Below are 19284 nucleotides of genomic sequence, written 5' to 3' on the forward strand. Positions count from 1 at the left end.
TCCTCCAGGCAGCCTCCTTGATTGCTTCAGCCCCTCAATTCTTCCTTTTTAGTTCACACTCGCTGCCCCATGCTCAGGTCTCTGCATCTGCCATCCACACCTAAGTCCCCACTATCTGGCACAGGACTGGACCAAGGGTACCCCAACAGGTCTAGGCTTCCCCCCAAAGAGGGCTAAGCAGCAGAGGTGGGAGCTCCAGTGGCCAGGGAGTTCTAAAAGGCATTGCCGCTCCCCATGCTGTGCCTCCCCCCTCAACCACTTGCACAAAGTCTGCACACGGCCCCTTGGGGGAGGGTTGGTAGAAAGAAATAGATTTATTCTCATGTACAAAGCGGTCAGCCCACGGGACCATATACAACAGTTGCACAGAGTCCTAGAAAAACGCATCTCTCTAAAGGCAACTCAGAATAGGTAAGGCAGGTGGCCCCCCTCCCCCCACCCACGACACTCCCAGAATAAAACAGAGAAGGGAGAAGCTGGCAGCTGGGGTGACCCCAGAGGCCTGGCACTGTGGGGTCTCCCAAGCCCCGGAGCACGGGCGGACATGGCCTTGAAGAGGAGAGAGGCCAGGTGCCCCTCTGGCTGCAGGGGTAGAGGAGGGGCTCTGGCCAAGGGGTACACTCAGGGAGCCACCCAGAGACTCAGCGTCCTCAGCTCTCTGCCCCAGGGTGCCAGGGACACTCCATGGCCTCTCCTGGGACTCCACAGAGCCATGGGGACTTTGATCTAAAATGGATGTAAGGGAAGAGATTGTCTCAGCCTCCTGTGTCACCCGGAGAGAAGAAGGGACTTGCCCAGGGTGGCACAGCCGAGAGGAAGCACTGCTGGCCCACCCCAGGCCCGCGTCCCAGCCCAGGGACCCTGCCTGCCCACTGCACCTATCCTGCCCTCTTCCTGAGCCCCCTCTCCCTGTGGCACTGAGCTGCCCCCACCCCCGCCAGCAGCTTCCTCCCGGGGCCCCGCATCTCCCTGGGTCCCAGTCTCCAGCACAAATACAGCGCAGCCCCCGGGCTACCCACAGGCCCATGGCCACGTCTGGTCCTCCAGCCAAGCTGATGACTGTCTCTTAAGACCCACAAAGAGATCCACCTCCTTGTATGAAGATCCTGGGGGGCAGGGGGTGCCCCCAGAGGAAAAAGGACACAGATCTGGTGGGGCGGGAATGGAGAAACACCAGGCTGCCTCCGAGAGGGAGTGGCTTGTGGGGGGTGGGGACTTGCCAGGGTGTGGTCAGAGGTGCTCATTGGTCAGCCAGTGCTCTCAGAGGACAAATGACAAAGTCTCGGTGAGGCCGGAAGTCTTGCCTCCATTATACAGATGAGAAAACTGAGGCCTGGAACGTCAGCCCTTGGCCAGGGTCCCACGGGACTTTCTGGTCTGGAATCCAGGACCCGTGGCTCTGGTCGCAGGGTGTGTGGCCAGGCCAGGGGCGGGTTGTGGGAGGAGGCCTGGGCGGGGAGAGGTCCCAGGAGGGGCTCACTCAGCATCAAGGCTGCAACAGCCATTGACGGGGGCCCTGGCGCTGCCCAGCTCGTGCATCTCGTACTCCTCATCCAGGAAGTCCAGCGAGTTGTTGCTTGGGAGGCCGCGGATGGTGAACTTGTGTGACACCTTGGTCCAGTGCTCACGGTTAGAGGCCACACGTTCATACAGCTCTGCCGCCTTGGGGAACAGGTCCTGCAGCAGCCTGGTGGGGGGGGGGGGGTCAGAGGCAAAAGTCAGACTGTGAGCAGCAAGAAAGATTAGGGCTGGACGACAGGTAGAACTTCCACGAGAGAGGTGAGGCACATCGGACGGGAAGCTCAAGGGCAGCACGACGGTCTCTTGCCATGAGGGACCGAGGATGACGCGAAGGGCCCGTTTAGGGGCAAAGCTGGAGACAGCGGAGTCCAGAGGTGGATCAGCTGGCGCGGGCCAGGCCAGCCCCGTCCCACCCACCCCACTGTCTCCGGGCGGGGTCCCAGCGGGCCGCGAGCTCACTCACTTGTAGATGGGCATGGCAATGTGCTCCATGAAGCTGATCTGCAGCTCGGGGATGTAGGCCTTCTCACGGTCCATCATCTCCATCGGCCTGTTGCCCATGGCCTTCTCCTGCAGCCATCCAGCCATCAGGCCTGGCCTCCCCTTCCTCCATCCAGTTAACCCAGCGCCTCCCAGCCCAGGCTGGGAGCCCCCCCCCAGCCTGGACCCCCTGAGGCCACTCCCTACCTACCAGGTCTCCCTGGGAGAAGAACTCTTTGTAGATCAGCTCCTGAAAGGCCAACAGTCTCATCACCTCCTGTGAGTGGCATCCAGCCACCCACGCTCCCCCACAGCCCATTCCCAAGGGGGCAAGCTGAGGCCTCACTCAGGGCCTGTCCTCACCGTCCCCCTGCAGGGGCCTGCCCCCAGAAGGGGAGGAGTGGCTGGATCCTGGCCCACCTTCCACCCGCCACAGCTTGCTGTGTGCATCCATGCCCCTCCCTCCGTCTCCCCATCTGTCACCCTGATGTGCTCTCGGTATCTGTCCCCCCAGCCGACAGCCGGGCTGAGCTCAGACAGGGAGGGTGTTGGGGCTGCAGGAGCCGCCCTGGGCTGGCAGGTGCAGCGTGCGCCTTCCTAGGGAGGGGCGGCACCCACCGCGATCTTCCGCGTGGTCTTCCAGCCCTTGGTCTGGTCGGAGAGGTCACAGGAGGTCATGAGGAGGCAGAGAAGGAGGCTGTGGTGCTGCTTGTTGGTTCGGTCATAGCCCACTGTCGGGAGAGGAGTGGGTTAGGAGAGGGGCCCAGCCTCCTGGCACCTGCTCTCTGAGGGCAGGGAACTCAGCACCCTGGATGGCAGCCAGGGATGCAGGGCTGCGTCTGCCTGCTGGGTTGAGGCGGGGGGGGGGGGTCTGAGATTCCCCCTCTGGGGTCGCCCCAACCCCGAGGCCCGGGCTAAAGGCAGGCACCTTCGGCCATCTTCTGGAGGTCCTTGAAGATGCGGAGGTGATGGGCCAGGTCTGTGGCCAGGATGATGTCCCGCATCAGGTCCAACATGCGCTGATAGTCCTGGGCCGGGGGCAGCGGGTGTGTGCGGTGTCAGGGCCTCTGGCCAGGCGCCCCGCCCCCTCCCCCAGACTCAGAAGCCCCCACGGCTGGGCTCCGCGCTCCTTCTCCCATCTCAGGCCAGCTCCCAGGTCCCACTGCCCCACCCCCACCCCCGACCCCATCACCTTCCGGGAAAAGTGGTCAAAGATGTTGCAGCCGTGGGTGTTGAGAATGGCGATGGCCTGAGCGAAGTGGTGCCTCTGGGGGGAGAGTGAAGGGGGCCAGCTGGGGCGGGGGGGGCGCCCCTCACCACTGACCCCAAGGGAGGAGCAGCCCTGGCTGGCCCAGTCCCAATCCCCGAGGTGAGCACAGCAAGCAGAACTGGGGGTGGGGGGACCGTTCCCTTTCTGGGCTCTATTTCAACCCTCTATGAAGCCCTGGGCAAGTCCCTGGCCGGCTCTGGGCCTCAGACTCCTCAGCTGTCACACGGAGGGACATGACAAGCCAAGCTCTGAGGGCCTCTCAAGCTGGAACAATTCTGAAATGATTCCTCCGCGTCCCGGACGTTAATTCATGCAGCCATTTGTGGGCTGACAAGAAAGGACAGCGACGAGGAGAGGGCCAGGCCCCTGTCTCCTGACGCCGAAGGGCTGTCACTCAGAGACGAAGCAGGCTTAGCCCAGGGCGCAGAGGGCACAAGCAAGGCCACCACCAGGCAGCCCCGGAGGAAGCCAGCCCTCATCCTGCGAGTGTGCGAAGCAGGAGCAGTCTCTGGAGGGCAGCGTGGGCCAAGGTGACCTTGGAGTTTAGCTCCCATCCTGTGCCACGCTCTGTGCCAAGTGCAAGGAGCTCAGAGCAGTCTCTGCATTTGTCTCTCTGCCCATAGGAGCTCCCATCCGGGGTGAGGGGACCCCAATCAAAGGCAGAGCTGAGTGTGATAGGAGTGGAGCCCATGCCCACAGGGTCCTTGACACGCAGAGAGAGATGTGCTAACACAGGTGCTCCTTTGGCGAAGCTGGCCGGGCACAACCTGCAGCCCGACCCGCACCTGCCCAAGCGCATCTGCATGGAATAAGCCAGATGTGCTCCCGGCTGGCTCCAGCGCTCAAGGCCGGTCTGGAGGGCAGGGCTTGGGAAGGGCGGGTGCTGGGCCTCAATTTTGTAAGTCAGTGGCCTTAAGGGGATGGTGGGGACAGGGATAGTGGGCAGAACAGTGGTACCTCCATGACAGAGCCCTCGGAGCTGTAGAGTGCAGCCAGCACAGATTTCTGGAAAAGCCCAAAACAAAGCCATCACTCCTCGTGTCCAGAGGCAAGAGCCACCACATGAGGCTAAGAACTGCCCCGCTCCTCCGCCCCAAGTGCTCCCCCATCTCCCAAAGCCTGCGGGCGCCTCCGCCTGTCTCTCAACTGGCTCCTGGCCTCAGGTTGGAGGGGGGGACTCCCAGACACCCGGGGAGGGTGCCCAGCGGGAGGAGCGTCGGGTCTCACCGAGGCCACCTGGAAGGAGTTGTTCGTGCCTCTGTGGTCCAGGTCGTGACACATACAGGAAATAAACAAGGCAAAGATCTCGATGTCCCTGGATGGGAGACGGAGGACAGGCAGGTCAGGCACGCCCCTCCAGAGGAGGGCCGGCTGGCTGAGAGGTCCAGGAGTCACCGGACCGGAGCTCAGGACCCCTGGTCCCCTTCTTGGAAAGAGGTGCTGCACCTTTCTCACCGAGGCTGTTAAGAGGGTCCCATGAGGTGGTGCAGGTTAAGACAGCTGCCACACAGGAAGCGCTGCCCTGTCCCAGGGCAGGGGACTCCCCCCCCATGGCTGCCAGATGTGGGGGAAGGGCTGCCACTCACTCGAGGTAGTTGGTGAGCTCCAGGTTCTTGTAGAGCAGGTAGCAGAAGTGGGAGACAGAAAAGGCGTGCATCCAGTTGTGGTAGGGAGGATCCCGGTAGCCCTTCTTCACCATCAGACAGAACCTGGGGGAGCGGAGGGGGCAGCGCAGGACCTCAGGCTCGCCTCTCCAGGGAGCCCGCCAGGCTCTTCCCTGCCCCCATTCCTCTCCTTTCCTCTTGGTGCCAGGGTCTGGGAATTGCCTCTCACTCGCGGATCTTCCCTGGCCCATAAGACTGGGCCTCCCCCTGGGCATCCTCAGAGAGCCCTTCCCAGAGCACGGGGTGGATAGGGACAGAGGAAGGCAGAGACGGGGCTGCCTGCATGCGGAGGGGAGGGCGGGGGGCACACACCGGGCCAGTGTTGGGCAGTCAATTTTGTAGTTATTGATGAAATTCATGTCCTGCAGCATGCTCAGGATGGCCTGCAGAGGGCGGAAAGGAGGGAGCAGAGACTGTCAGTTTCAAGATAAGCCCCCTGCCCCGGCCCCTCTTGAGGCCTCCAAAATTTCAGCATCTTAGAACTTCGAATCTAAACTAGAGAAGCACAAAACGGTAAAGCCAAGCATCCTTAGAGCCATGAACTTAGAAATATGAGCTCTAAGAACTCTTGGAACCACGCTCAAATAAAATCTTAGAAAAACATGGAGGGAGGTGCCAGCCCTGAGGCCATGGTTGGTTCGAGTCCAGCCCCTGGCTCTGGGCAGGACCTGTGGCCCCTGCTGGCAGACCACGTGCCTGCTCCATCTCTGAGAAAGACGCCGTGGCCTTCCTCGATGACTCCGTCTTGCCAGGAAATTCCTAGGTACATCTAACTGGAAGCCCCAGCTGTCAAGTGGGGACAGGCCAGCTCACCATGGACGTGTCATCCTCGGGCAGAGAGCGAGGGGTGTAGGTGAAACTGGCAAAATTGGTGTCAATGGCAGCCACGGGCTGGATCCCATCATGGAGAAGTTTGGTGTATTCGTCATCAGAGACCTAGAGGGGACCAGCCAGGGCAGTGGAAGACAAGACACCCCATCCAGGGCCTGCGACCTCAAGTTCCCACAGTGGCGGGACCTCCCGCTCAGCATGTGCCCGGGGGGCCATCCACTCCACGGCTCTCTATGGGCAGGAGACACCACCCTCCCTTCATTGTCCTGCAGCCCGCATCCTGTGCCTCCTTGCCTGTCGCCACCCTCATCTGTGACAACCTAGCCTTGTCAAAGACAGACAACACCTCGTTGTGACACCCCCAAACCATGGCAGCCTTTCATAGGCAATAACTCAAAGATTCCTTCTTCTTCTTTTTTGGGGTGGGATGGGGTGCGGTGCACGCACCCTCAGCATGCAGAAATTCCTGGGCCAGGGGTCAAACCTGCCCCACAGTAGTGACAAGGCCAGATCCTCAACCCTCTGCACCACCAGGGAACTCCCTCAAAGATTCCTTCCTTTCTTTCGGGAGAACCATCCCAGAGTCTAGCCTCAACCCTTCCTGCTACAGCTCTGACCCTAGCCACAAAATCTGGGGCGCTTTGCTTTGTACACAGATGAGAGGAAATGTTCCAATGAGCAATGACACCGCACACTCTGAACGGGAGTCTGGGCCAGCTTTCCTGCGCGGGGTCTGGCAATGGACAGAAGACCAGCAGACTGCCCAGGTCTGTGTGACCACTGTGCCAAGGCGCTGGGGTGGGCCCTGAGCGGGCTTCCCAGCCTTCAGTAAGTCCCAGGGTAGGAGTCATCCCTGGACACGGGGAACACCTGCCTGAATCGCATTCTCGCCTGGGCTGAGTCTTGCCAGCCTTGGGACTGAACTGGAAACTGCTTTGAAGAGGGGCTGCCCCGCAGGAGGCAGGAGAGCAAAAGGCCAGGCATTGCTCTGGCTCTACCTTCTTATCTCCAAGAGAGGGTGATCGGAAAGCCCAAGCTGGGCTTGGGCCCCTGAGGATCCGGGAGGCAGTGGAGGAGCATTCTGCAGGCTCGGAAGGAGGGCAGAAGCTCTGGGCGGGGCTTCCCTTCCTGTGGGCGGGGCTTCCCTTCCTGTGGGCGGGGCTTACCTTCATGTGGTACATCATCATCTCATTGGCTAGGTGGCTGCGATACTGGGCCTCATTCACTTTCTTGTACAGGAGGGACTGGGGGGAAAGAGGGACAGATGGGGCTCAAGCAAGGCGGCTGTGAAATCTCTGAGCGCCCAGGACTGGGGCCCAGGGATCAGATAGAACCCCTCCCTCCTGTCCCACGCAGGCCCCAGGAGAGCAAGGAGGCCGCTACGACTTTCATCCAGATCTCCCCGGCGCCCCCTCTCCAGGCCTCTGGCGTTTGCAGGCTCTCCTGAGTCTGCCCCATCTTCGGTGATGGAGCCTGAGAGCCACAACAGAGAAGGAGAAGCAGAGGGAAGTGTGGCTGGTGGTCAGGGACCTAGGTTTTGGATTCCCAGGCTGGAGCTGCCGGCTCTGGACAATGAGACCCAACATGTCCCAAAAAGAAGCTGACCGGGGGGCTTGGATTGAGGTTGCTTCCGGAGATGGGGGAAGCAAAACGGGTCTCCCATGTCCTGGCAGGCTAACTGGACAGGACAGGAAAGCGTATCTCCAGCTTTCTGATGGTGAATTGAGGCCAGAGGTACTGAAGGCTGCTCAGCCACCCGGCAGCAGGGCCCTGAGTCCCAGGCGGGGCATGGACCGGTCTGGATGGGACAAGGAGAGCCAGTGTGGAGAGGGGCACAGAGGTGCACGGGTCCCGCCCCTGAGCTGCTCACATGGGCGATGCTGATGCCGCAGTAGATGGAGAAGGCTGTGGCCAGGTCCTCATCGAACTTGCTGAACCACGGTCCATTGATCTTGTTCACCAGCTCGGCCACACCGATGACCTCTGGGGACCAAAGAAGGGTTAGGAGGGGTCCGTGGATGTGTCTGACAGAAATCTACCCTCCCAGAGTGTCCTCAAGGGATGTCCCACGCCAGGGAAACCTGGTCCCTACTGCTTTGGGACGCTAGGGCGCAGAAACCTTGTGGATCTCAGGTCGACTCCGCCCCCATCCTGCTCAGCCCCGCCTCGCCCTCCCCCCGCCCCCCCCCCCAGCGCCCAGAGGCCGGAGAAGGCACCCTGGTTCTCGTTCTTGATGGGGAAGCAGAGGATGTTGCGCGTCCGGAAGCCGGTGCTGTCATCCACGCCGCGGTAGAAAAGTGGGTGTGCGTATGCGTCCGGGATGTTCAGAATCTGGCCCGTGGTCGCCACGTGGCCCGCGATGCCCTGATCCGCCGGGATGCGGATCTCATAGCTCTGCCGGTGCGGGGACGGAGTAGAGAAAGTTAGTGGCGGGCCACAGAGCAGGCCTGCTCCCCAGCGTCCCCTGCGGACTCCCGGCCGCCAGGACGGAGGCCACACCCTCGCTCTGCGCCGCCCTGCCTCACCTCGTCATCCACCACGCCCCCGTCGAACACTTTGGCCACCAGCTCGTTCTGATCCAGCAGGAACACGGAGCAGCTGTGGAGAGAGGGCCTTGGTCCCCAGGGCCCTGACATGGCTCTCCCACAACCTCTCAAATCTGGGCGTGAGGCAAAGCCTGGATTTCTGAGGCTGGAGGGAGTGACTTGTGGTGTGAGACTCTCCTCCAGACCAACGTGTGTGGTGTGTGTGTGTGTGTGTGTGTGTGTGTGTGTGTGTGTGGCACCTACTATGTGCCATGCCCTGTGTTAGGAGCTGAGGACCCATGGCCAGCAAAGCCTCACCCCTGCTGTCGCTGGATGCTACACCAGTGTGAAACGACACCGGCATGAAACAAAGGACCACAGAGACTGACAGGGTCCCACAAGAGGGCAGTGGAGCGGGGGAAGGAGGGGAGGAGAGGGGAGGACTGGCCCCTGGCCTCTGCCGCCCGCCTCGGGCTGGACTCACTCACATCTCAGCGTTGCTAAGGTTTCTGGCCTCAGTGATGATCTCCTGGAGCAGGACAGAGACGTCGTCTAGGGGAGGAAGAGGCAGGGGACAGCGGTGAGACTGGGCGAGAGGGCTGAGCCCCACCACCGCCCCTCCTCAAAACGCCAGCCCTCACTCCCACCCACAGCCAGGCTTGGAGGAGGGCAGTGCACTCACCCAGGTGAGTGAAGAGGTTTTTGGCCACTTGGAGAAGAGCCTGGGATGGAGAAATGGGTTCAGGTTGCAGGTGGCCGCCTCTCTAGCCCCCTGCCTCCACCAGACCCGGGGTCTTTTCATCCTTCCCCTAGGGCTCTCCGGACCGGCTGGAGACGGGCCGAGTCTAATTACATCATTGGGCTACTACGTGAAGGAGTGGGAGGAAGAGCCCCGGTGAAGGCGCATAGTTATCCCAGGTCTCGTGCGTGTTCACCTGCCGCTCCGGCTCCCCAGATGTTGCTGTAGTGCGCGACCTGAACACTAGAGGGCGAGCGCGTACAGTGCCTGCAGCCCCAGGTGCCGACCTTTGGCGCCGCTGAGTTCCCTCTGGAAGAAGCCTCCAGGGCACTAGGTAGCCTCCCTAACTAGTGGTACAAAGAGACGCGGGCTTTCCCTTGTGGCTGACTCTGGGGCTGAGAGCCGGGCGAGGCGACCTGGTCCCCGAGAGAGGTGCAAAGCAGGCCACTCACCTGGCACTCACACTTGAGCTTCTGCTCCTTCTGGAAGGCCAGGGTGCTGGTGAGCACGGTGCTGGTGTAGTGGAAGCAGTGCTGGATCACATGCTCGTCCTGGTCTGTGAACCTGGCGGGGGGCAGGGTCACCAGAGAGGGGCCAGACGGGGGGCCAGTCGATGGCTCTCCCCAATCCACCTGCTTCCATTCCTCCAGGACGCCCGCTCCGGAATCCCTGGCTACATCCCTCTCCTCTGCTGGGGATGCTCACCACACAGCCTGCTTGGGCCAGCTTCCCCCTCGGACTAGGGCCTCCTGGGTGGGTGGGTGGGTGGGTGGGGTTCTAACCTTTCTCTGACCAAAGTGTGTATTCCTCCTCAGGCTATTGCTTCTCGAAGCCAGAGTCACGTCTCCCTCCTCTAACTTGATGTGCCTGGACTGAGCTGGGTCTCCGTCCTCAGACTGGAGATGCGCCAGGCCAGGGCTGGGTGACCTGCTCTTCTCCAGGGCTCCCTCCAACCTCAGGGAAGGTAGGAGCAGCGGCGCTGGCCTGTCTCGTGCAGTTCCTGTCACCATCCCACCCTCCCTGGACACTGTGGGCACTGGTTTGGTACCCCCCAAGATCCTACAGTAGCTGTGGGCAGGCCCGTGCCCTTCACACACACGGAGCTGGCTCTCTCGAGATCAGCCCCCTCTCCTGAGGAGGTCCTGCCATCCGGCCACCGGGTGTCTTGTCACCAGGGAGTTTTGTGGGACTGGATGGACCAAGCTGGGGTGGGACCTGGGCCGTGGATGTGCGTGTGCCTCTCCAGGTGGGGATGATGGGGAGATGGAGCTTCCTCAGGGACCGGGACCCTTTCTCAGCCCCTAGATTTCCCCGTCATTTGGGGGCCAGATCAGCGCTGCTCTCGGCTGGGGTCCCCACACTTGTGCTTGCTGTCAGTGATCCGGGCCCAGATCCTGATCCCCACCCTGCTGCGTCTGCCGCCCACCCTCCTTCCCGTGGCATCTGAATCCCCTCCGTCTGGGCTCACCCACCCCTCTCCCCTCATCTCCGGGCGTCTCAGCCTCAGCCACACTAAGATCCTCAGCATTCGGAGAAAACCTCAGGCTCTTTCACACCTTCTGCTTTTCCCACACTGTTCGCTCTGCCTAGAATACCTTTCCCACCCTCCTCCCTCTCTGCCCTAAAAATAAACCTTAAGTCTTAAAGGCAGCACCATGACTGCTTCCCCCTCTGTCCGATGCACAGCCTGGTACAGGGGAGATATTTGGGAAGTGTTTGCTCAGTGTCTTAACTATTCCTCTGCCCTTGGCCCCAGCCCCATCACACCCCCGACAGAGGAGCTGTTGGGGTCCCTGCTCCCTGGGTTCCCAGCAGCAGAAACTGCAGGGCCTGCTCTGAGCTGAGAGCCACCTTGGCTCTTGCAGGTGTTCAGCACTCACTCCCTGAAATATGCAGAACCCAGAGCTGAACTTGCCCTTGGCCTGGGCTCACAGTTATCACTGAGTCCCCATCTCCTTTCCCTTCTGATACCCCCCACCCCCCTACCCCTAGGCCAGGACCATCTCAGACCCAGGCCTACAGCCAGCAGCCAGAGGTCCCAGCCCCTGCTGGACATCCCCCACCCCGCCCCCCACACTCCCCTCCCTAAAGGCCTTTTAAAGCCATCTGACCAGCACAGGATCAGATACAGCAGGTCTTCGATGTGTGTTTACTGCCTGGCACAAATTCTCCCCACACGAGGGGACCCCAAATGGCACAGATCCCATCTGCTCTCTGGCTCAGCCGCCTCTGTCTTGTCCCTGGCTTCATTTTCCCAGGCGCAGCCAACTGCCAACAGAGGTCCTTGCTGGGAGGCCCTACGACTCAGACCTATGACGCCCAGATCTCTGTGTCCCCTCTGCAGACTCCATCCCTGTGCTTCTGACACCTCTCTCGGCCCAACATCTCCAGCCTCCTCCTCCTGCAGGAGCTCCAGGCCCTCGAACCCAGCCTGCTTGCTTGGCCCCAGGGGCCAAGCATCTTGTCAGCATCACTCTCTATCCGGAATCAGAACTCAATGCCTCACCTGCCTGCTGCTCCCTATGGCTGGCCCAGGTGTGGCAGCCTTCACATCCTGAACCTGCACCCAGGACAGACTTACTCAATCCCATCGCTGTGGCTCGCAAACTAATACAGCGCTTCAGGCAGCTGCTACCCATTAATGAGTGGGCGTAGGAAAATCTATGATACACCCCGTTCTCGAGACAGGCTTCCTCAGCCTGTTGAGACACTGTGTCCTGCCCACTCCCTCTCACCTGGTTCTTACAGCTGCTACAGCAACACCTCTAAAGCCCCTCAGCTTAGCCCAGTCCCCATGCCTCTTCCCGTGAGCCACCATCTACCGTGGCAGTGAAACTGCAGAGAGGTCACCCATCCTCAAGCTCACCGCCCCTCCAGCAGGCAGTTCCCAGCAGAAATGCCAAAACCAGGGGTGGCAAGAGGGAGAGAGCCAGGGTCTACGAGCCAGTAATCCAAACCACAGGAAGCAGGCAAATAGCGGAGAACTCTCCTGGACCTCCCCAGGATTTTAGAAAGCCAAGACGGAGCAGCGACAAGGGACCATCACTCCCAGAAGCCTCTCGTCTCTTGCGCAGAAAAACCATTCAGGCCGCAGCCGCCACCGCTGCTGGAACAGTACCACCTGCCGGGTACCCTTCCTACACTGTTACCCTGGTCAAGCCCCGCCCAGCCTCTCGGCTCCACCTCCAGACCCGCATCCCTCCAGCGGGGACTCACAAGTCTCCTCCGAGCTTGTTGAAGGCGCAGGCCAAAGCCACCACCTGGTCCGTGGCTCGGCTAATGACAGGGACACAGAGCATGGCCTGCAGCTCGCAGCCCAACATGCTTTGCAGCTGTTGCACATCCTCCTGCAAACGCGGGGGGGGGGGGCAACGGGAGGCAAGTCAGCATGGAGAAGGAGGAAGGGACTACCCCCCCACCTCCCCCCACTCTGCAAAAGGAGGGGCTGAAGGGCTCCTGCAGCGTGGGAAGTGCCGTGACACGGGGCTGGTGGTCTCCCCATCACTAGGCTGCCCTGGCCCAGAGACCCTGACCCTGGGGACCCGGCAGTGGTCTCTCCCCTTGTCCCCTCCTCTGGTCCCGCCAGGCCATGGCTTACAGAGGTGAGGTCTTGCAGCTGGATGGACTTCTTGTCTTCCACCACCTGGCCCAGGCGTCCTGTCGTCAACTGCGGAGTGAGGAGAGCCAGTCAGGGTCCAGCTCTTCCCAGGATCAGGCAGTCTCAGACCCCTCCCCACCAAGTCTGGAGGTTTCAACTGCCTCTTCAGTCAGGGCACATGGTGGATGGAATAAACGGAGGCGTGAGGGCGGGTGAGTGTGGGGGAGTCGGCTCTTGACCAGAATCCCCTACGGAGGTCTTGAGGGCTCTGTCTAACTAGGAGACAGAGCCGAAGCCGAGGATTCTCACTGATCCTAACAGATGCTAAGGGAGCCAAATCCAGATATACTCCAGCAGAAGTGAACTGGTCCCAGTAAGCCTTTCTGCAGACGGGGGGAGATTTCTCCTAATGGATCCTGATCGTGAGACGCTCTGATCTCACATAACGTTTCTAAGTAGGTCCCAAGATCCAGATAATTCCATCAGATGCCGGGAGATTCTAGCAGGTCCCAGCCTCTCTGGGCAGACCCCAGGAGTGCCTAGCTGGCGTCAGGCTACTTCCGCAACCCTCCAGACTCCACACGGGAGATGCGTGCAGGACTCACTGGGAAGCTGGTCTCCTCCTGCAGCACTTTATCTCCGATGACCTGATGGGCAGAGCCACGTGCACTGGTTAAAAGATAGGCAACGACTGTTCCTCCCAGAGACCCAGGGCCCTTGCCCTGCCCCCCCAGTGGAGCCGGGCCCTCACCTTGCAGGAAAGCTGGAGGTTGTCCTCGGAGACCAGCAGGAGGCAGCACCGGGACGCCTGGGTCTCCTGCTGCAGCTGAGAGAGGAGGACACAGCGAGGGGCTGACCCGGGGTCTGGAGGCCACCCCACTCCCCACCCTCTCGCCTCTCTGGGGCTCCTCAAGGAAGGAGGTGGAGAAGAGGGACAGGGAGGACGTCGAATCTGAACTGAGACGAAGGGCTGACAGGGACGTGGGTCCCGGGAGGGACGCAGTGGGAAGGACGCCGGGACTCACGTATTGGAGGACTTTGAGCTGCAGGGAAGAGGCATCCAGGTCGTAGAGCTCCCCTGCAAAGGCCCCGGGGCGTGGGTCAGAGAGGGGGCCCAGAGCCTCCCCCAGCCCGCGCCGGCCAGCTCCGGACCTGAGTTCGCACCGCTCCCCCGGCCCCGCCCTTGGCCGCGCCCCACTCTCAGGCCCCGCCCACCCACGGCTCCTCCCCTCCAGGCTCGGCCCCGCCCCCCCGCCAGGTCCTCACCGCAAAGTTGCAGGATCTTTCGGTCTTGGTCTGTGTACCCGACTCCGCCCTTCTGGTCTCCTGCCACCCCCTCCGGGGGCTTCTGGGCCGCTTCGGGGGCCGCGCCGGGCCCGCGCTGCTGCAGAGCCTGCACCCTTTTCAGGGCCACCAGGGTCTGGGGCGGGCCGCGCAGAAGGTGAGACACACGCCACCCCACCTTTATCTCGCTCGCTATCTCGAGCCTTTGCTCCTTTGCTCGAGCGACTTCCTCTGCCCGCGGGGCCATCGCCTCACACCCCCACGCCCCCGGGTCCCAAACAACCCATCCCTTAGCGCCCCGCTCTCCTGCCGGCTTCCACTGCCCCTGCGGCGTCCCTCGGGTCTGTGATCAGCGGAGTACAGGGTTGGTCTCCATTCCTAGCCCCCAGACTCTTCCAAGACAGAAGAGGGACGGATTTCTCCGCCTCTGGCACCCACGAGGAGTGGTAAATTCTTGTTAAAGTCACAAAATCAGACTCTCAAGAAAGAGCCTCAAAATCATTAGGTAGATAGTCCTTCTTGTGTATTAACAAGCTGTTTGACTCGCCTGATTTCACCTGTACCCTAAGGCGGCACTATTCTTGGCCTCATTTTCAGATGTGCAACTGAGGCTCAGAGAGGTTAAGTGATTTGCTCAAGGTCACACAGCCCAAAAGCTGTGGACTGGAACCCAGGCATGTCAAGCTCCCTGGCTGGACCATCTTCCCATCAGTTGTGACAACTGTCTTCAGCTGCCCGCATCCTACCCGGCACTACGCCCACTCACATGCTTCTCCACGGCTTGCAGGCTCCACTCATCGCTGTCACTCAACTGGCCACAGTGCACCTGCGGGGAAGTGAGATGGGGACCAGCCGTGACCTCCTCTAGCCTCTCGTTTCTGCCAGAGCACCCTTCCCATGCCCAGCGCACACCTCTCATCACCAACACACACACACTCCAGTCTGTGGGCCTCTCTGATAAGCCCATTCTCTGCCCCGGCAGATGGCTCTGGGAAAATCCCCTCCTCCAAAGAAGGGACTAATCCAAAGAAGTAGGCTTTTTCTGATCTCTCCCTTTTCAGCCACTGCCCCACCAATCGCACAATTCCAGTGGACGGTGAGGGAAAGGGGGCGACCTTGGACCCCTCTCCCTCTCTCCGTCCACGGAGCCCTTCAGGTCCTGGTTATGGAATCAGTGGTATCGGCCTCGGCCTCCCAGCCTCGCCCTTTCTGAGTGGGATGTGAGCCACCCCTAAGTGCGGGGCAGAGGCAGAGGCCTGACGTTAATGACGTATCTGCTAAGCCTTAGAGGGTGGATGAACGAATGAATGAATGAATGAATGGAGTGATAAAGTGCTTTACCTCGAGTGTGATTCTCACCAACCTGTGTGCAAGCTTCCACCTTGCAGATGAACCAAGGCCCAGAAAGGTTGGGTGACTTGCCCAAGGTCACACAGCCGAAAGTGACAGAGTTGGGACAGCACCACGAACTCCTTCCCCTTCTCCGCCTATAGCTTCCCTTCTCTAGATCCATTTTCACCACCAGCCCCATCATCCCGCGCCTCTCCAACTTCCCTGTGTGGGTCACCTGGAATCCCCTCGGCCCATGTTTCATACTCTGTGAGGCCCCCTCCCTCACCCCCGCTCGGGTGCTCAGCAAGGGAAATGAGAGCCGAGGGGGGCCCACGGCAGGCCCAGCCAGCCTCCCACCTTCATCACCAGATTCCGGCGCCTACTCAGAGCTGTGCACCACCTGCGGGGCTCCCCACAGTGCTTGTCTTGGGGTCTCCTCGTTCACCTTCCCTCCCTGCTCAGCAGCCCCTGCCCGCCTCTGCTCTGGGTCCCCTGCCAGGAACAGATGGAGAGGAGGAGACCAGCAGGTCTCAGGAAGCTCCCAGTCTGGCTGGGGGTGGGGATGGAGTAGGGATGGGATGGGGGGCTGCAGGCCTGCGTGTCTGAGGAGGAAGGACAGGGCAGACTGGGTGGGGGGGGCGCTTAACGACTGTGGGAGCACAGAGAGGGTGGGTTCCTGGAGGCCACTGGAATGGGCGCAAAGCCTGCTGGGGACACTGCTCGCAGAAGGCCGTCCTGGCAGGGCTGGGGAGTCCGTGGGATGGGGAGGAGAGGACCTGGACAGGGTGCTGGCCGCAGTACCAGGGGGGACGGGCCTGAGAGCAAGGCTAAGGAATTGGACTGTGGCTTAACCATCCTGGGGGATCCCCAGCAGACTTTAGCATCTGCAGACCACGGCCTCTAAGGTCTGGGGGGTCGGAGGGAGTCGGACTGGAGGCAGGAAGACCTGGAGAGGCCCAGGCTGCCAAGGATGCTGTGGAAGGTGAAGTCCTGGCGAGGCTCCGTCTCTAACTCCCAGGAGACAGGCTGTCTAAGGGGCTGGGGACATGGTTCATTTGCACGTGGTTTGCAGAAACGTGGTGGCATTTTACTGGTAAGAGATGTGGGAGGACATCCTTCGTGTTCCTTCCACCTGGACTCATCTCCCAGGAAAAGAGGAGGTTGGGACCCCCCCCCAGGGCCGTGGGGGCAACCCGTCCCTGGGCTGGCAAAACAGCCTGGTCCCCGTACAGAGCTGGGAGACCCAGTGAGAGGCTCGGAAGACTGGAGGGAAGGAAGGAATGGTGGGGGCCTCGCTCCCCCACCCACTGGGCCTGCCCCTCCCTGCACCCCCTCCTGCTGCCTCAGCCCATCCCCTCCCCGAATGTGCACAGACCCACTCTCATGGAGACCCTCAGAGCCCCCGAACACACACCCACACCCACACGCACCCACACGCACAGTGACTGCCATCCACGGTGCACATGTGAACCTGTTGACAGGATGAGCCATGCACACGCGCCCCCCCCCCATATACAGACACAATCACCAGCACACACACACACATGGCTTTTGCTCACCGACAGGAACACATACCGTAGCACCCACTCTTGCTGATCACGGGTGGGTCTGGGGCCCAGTGGGAACACGCAAGAGTGGGCGCTGGGGCTGCAGAGAAGGTGGAAAGCCCCGCACAGCCCCCACCCCCTCAGCCACACCAAGCTAAATGTGACTTAGCTCATGAACACCCCACCCTCGTGGAAGGATCTGGTGCGGCTGGCACGGCTTGGGGGAAGAGTGGGTGCAAATCACGCATCAAATGCCAGAGACCAAGGGCTGCCTGCTCCTCAAAGGGACTTATTATCCCGGAATTGAAGAACAGAGCCAAAGACGCCGCACAAAGAACGTGCAATCAAGGCACCTTGAACCGCAAGCTGCAGAGGCCCAGAGCTCAGCCAAGCAGCCCTGCTCTGGACGGCATATTCCTGGGAGCCCCCCCACACGCCCCCTCTCCGACCCGATCTCTATCAGGGCCATTCCCCCCGCCCCCATATTCCTTGCCGGCTCCCTGGTTTCCTGGCTAGCCCTGGCCATCATTCGCAGTGTCCTCCCTGTGTTGCGAGCCTGTTTAATGTCCAGCACGCCCAGCCCTGCAGACCGTGTTGTCTGGTAGTGCAGGGCCTGTCTGGACTGCTCGGCCACTGCCGCTGTGTCCACAGCACCAGTGCTCAGTGTCTGGCGGTACCCAAGAAGTCTGCCTTCAATTGATGGATGGAGGGACGATAATACAAGAGCAGAGACAGAGGAGAATGAGGCTTGTCGAGGAAGGAGCCACGGAGTCAGCCCTCCAAAGAGATCTGCCCCGTGCCCCCCGCCTTCCCTCCAGACCCTGAGCCCGCAGGATCTGGCAGCAGCTGGGAGGACCCCCGGCTGCCTGTGCTTCCTCCCAGAGGAGGCGAGACCCTGTGGCCCCAGGAACACGGGGGTGGAGCAGTAGGACCAGATCTGTCAGACGTGTGTGCATGGGGGGGGGGTGTCCTGGAGGAGAAGTAGACCGAAAATCCTCCAAACACCTTTCCAGAGCCCTTTGCTGCCCAGGGCTTTTGAGGAGGTGAGGGAACTTCTGGCAGCCAAAGCCGCAGGTCAGTGGCACACGCCCCACTCCCCAGCCTTGCCGGGATCACACTGCCTCTGCTCCTGAGGCTCCCTTTGCCTAGAAGAGTCCTTCCCTTCTTCTCTGCCTGTTCCCCCCTCCACTTGCGCCGCAAAGCCCCATTCAAAGGCTGTCTCCACTGCAAGGCACCCCTTGCAGCTCCAGCCTCTGCCACTGGAGCTCCTGCCAGCAACATTTTTTTTTTTCCCCTTTTTCGACCGTAGCCTCAGAAGTTCCCCAGGCCAGGGATCCAATCAACCGAAGCTGCACCTGCAGCAATGTAGGATCCTTAGCCCCCTGTGCCAGGCTGGAGATCAAACCGGTGCCGCCACAGAGACAAGCCGCATCATTAGCCCACCCGCATCAGGACCACAGCAGGAACTCCCAACATTATGTGGCCAGTGGTGGTCTGAGAGTGACCCTGCCTTCCCCTAGACTAAGCTTCTAGAAGGCAGAAATAGGTCTGACTTCTCTCTCTGTCGCTGCACAGGCCTGGAGCAAGGCCCAGAGCGGTTTCTCTAGGGCAGGGTACCTTTCAGTGATCTGACCTCCCCCCCTCCCACCGCACACACCCTCTGGCCTTTTCTCCTCCCAGGAGAAGGCTGAAGCCTGAATTCCTGGCCTAACCTCAGCCACAGCGTCCAGCAGTCATGGCAACCACCTTCCTGCCCACGAGACAACAGCTTTCCAAGTGTCTTCCCTGTTGCAAGAGCTGCTTCCTTACTGATGCAGCCCCCACAGCCCCAAACCAGGAAGTCCTTCTCAGGAAGCTGCCCGCCCCCAGACCCCTTTCCACCAACAGAGGTGAGCGATCAAAGCCATCGTCTCCCACCCCCACCTCTGCACAGTGTCCCCAGCCTTGCTCCTCCTCCAAGGGACCAGCTCTGGTACAGACTGGGGCCAAAGGAGAGAGGGAAGCGGCGCTGAGAAGGTGCCAACAGCAGATCTGTTCCCTGCAGGAACAGAAGCTGAGAGTGGGGGGAGCAGCTTGCGGGAGAAACCAAGGGGGCCGCGTCCCCCTCAATCAGGCAGATGGGGCGCCTGGGAGAGCCAGCCAAGTACCCCTTCCGTCTTCTCCCCGCGCGGCCGCCCCCCACTCCCACCGCCCTCCCCCGCCAGCGGCTCGGGAAAGGTCAGGCGCCTCGGAAACCTTTAATTCCGTTTTAATGAGCTCGGGAGGAGTCCCCGGGGCGGGCGCTCCAAGACCAGCTCATGTATCTGTCGGCGCCCCTTACTGAAGTGGCGGCCGCCTTGGCGGAAGCTGGTCCCCAATAACGGCGATCTGGGGCAGCGAACCTTTCCGGATGCGACAAAGATTTTGAGCGCCCACCTCCACACCCGGGGGAAGACCCACAAGAGCCGCAAAACTCCGCCCAAACCCACAGAGAGCCGAACGTGGGGAGCTCCG

General features: G+C 61.1%; 1 protein-coding gene across 6 annotated transcripts in view; it reads right to left on the bottom strand.

Annotated features, from left to right (window-relative positions):
• The window catches only part of PDE2A (phosphodiesterase 2A), a 91330-nt gene continuing 72337 nt past the window's right edge, over positions 292–19284 (bottom strand). For all 6 annotated transcript variants that reach the window (XM_003482557.4, XM_013999451.2, XM_021102285.1 and 3 more), the window contains 25 exons: positions 14679–14738; positions 13895–14048; positions 13654–13706; positions 13380–13454; positions 13234–13275; positions 12629–12697; positions 12247–12377; positions 9483–9594; positions 8974–9013; positions 8780–8843; positions 8292–8364; positions 7983–8160; positions 7637–7749; positions 6933–7010; positions 5749–5871; positions 5248–5318; positions 4858–4980; positions 4499–4586; positions 4229–4276; positions 3194–3268; positions 2930–3029; positions 2620–2732; positions 2213–2251; positions 1985–2091; positions 292–1687 (listed from right to left, as the gene is read on the bottom strand). In XM_003482557.4, coding sequence (XP_003482605.1) covers positions 1477–1687; positions 1985–2091; positions 2213–2251; positions 2620–2732; positions 2930–3029; positions 3194–3268; positions 4229–4276; positions 4499–4586; positions 4858–4980; positions 5248–5318; positions 5749–5871; positions 6933–7010; positions 7637–7749; positions 7983–8160; positions 8292–8364; positions 8780–8843; positions 8974–9013; positions 9483–9594; positions 12247–12377; positions 12629–12697; positions 13234–13275; positions 13380–13454; positions 13654–13706; positions 13895–14048; positions 14679–14738 — 2340 coding nt within the window. In that variant the 3' untranslated portion in view covers positions 292–1476. The remainder of the gene's footprint in view (positions 1688–1984; positions 2092–2212; positions 2252–2619; positions 2733–2929; positions 3030–3193; positions 3269–4228; positions 4277–4498; positions 4587–4857; positions 4981–5247; positions 5319–5748; positions 5872–6932; positions 7011–7636; positions 7750–7982; positions 8161–8291; positions 8365–8779; positions 8844–8973; positions 9014–9482; positions 9595–12246; positions 12378–12628; positions 12698–13233; positions 13276–13379; positions 13455–13653; positions 13707–13894; positions 14049–14678; positions 14739–19284) is intronic.

This window comes from Sus scrofa, chromosome 9 (genome assembly GCF_000003025.6).
Source record: "Sus scrofa isolate TJ Tabasco breed Duroc chromosome 9, Sscrofa11.1, whole genome shotgun sequence".
In the NCBI taxonomy this organism is placed as follows: Eukaryota; Metazoa; Chordata; class Mammalia; order Artiodactyla; family Suidae; genus Sus; species Sus scrofa.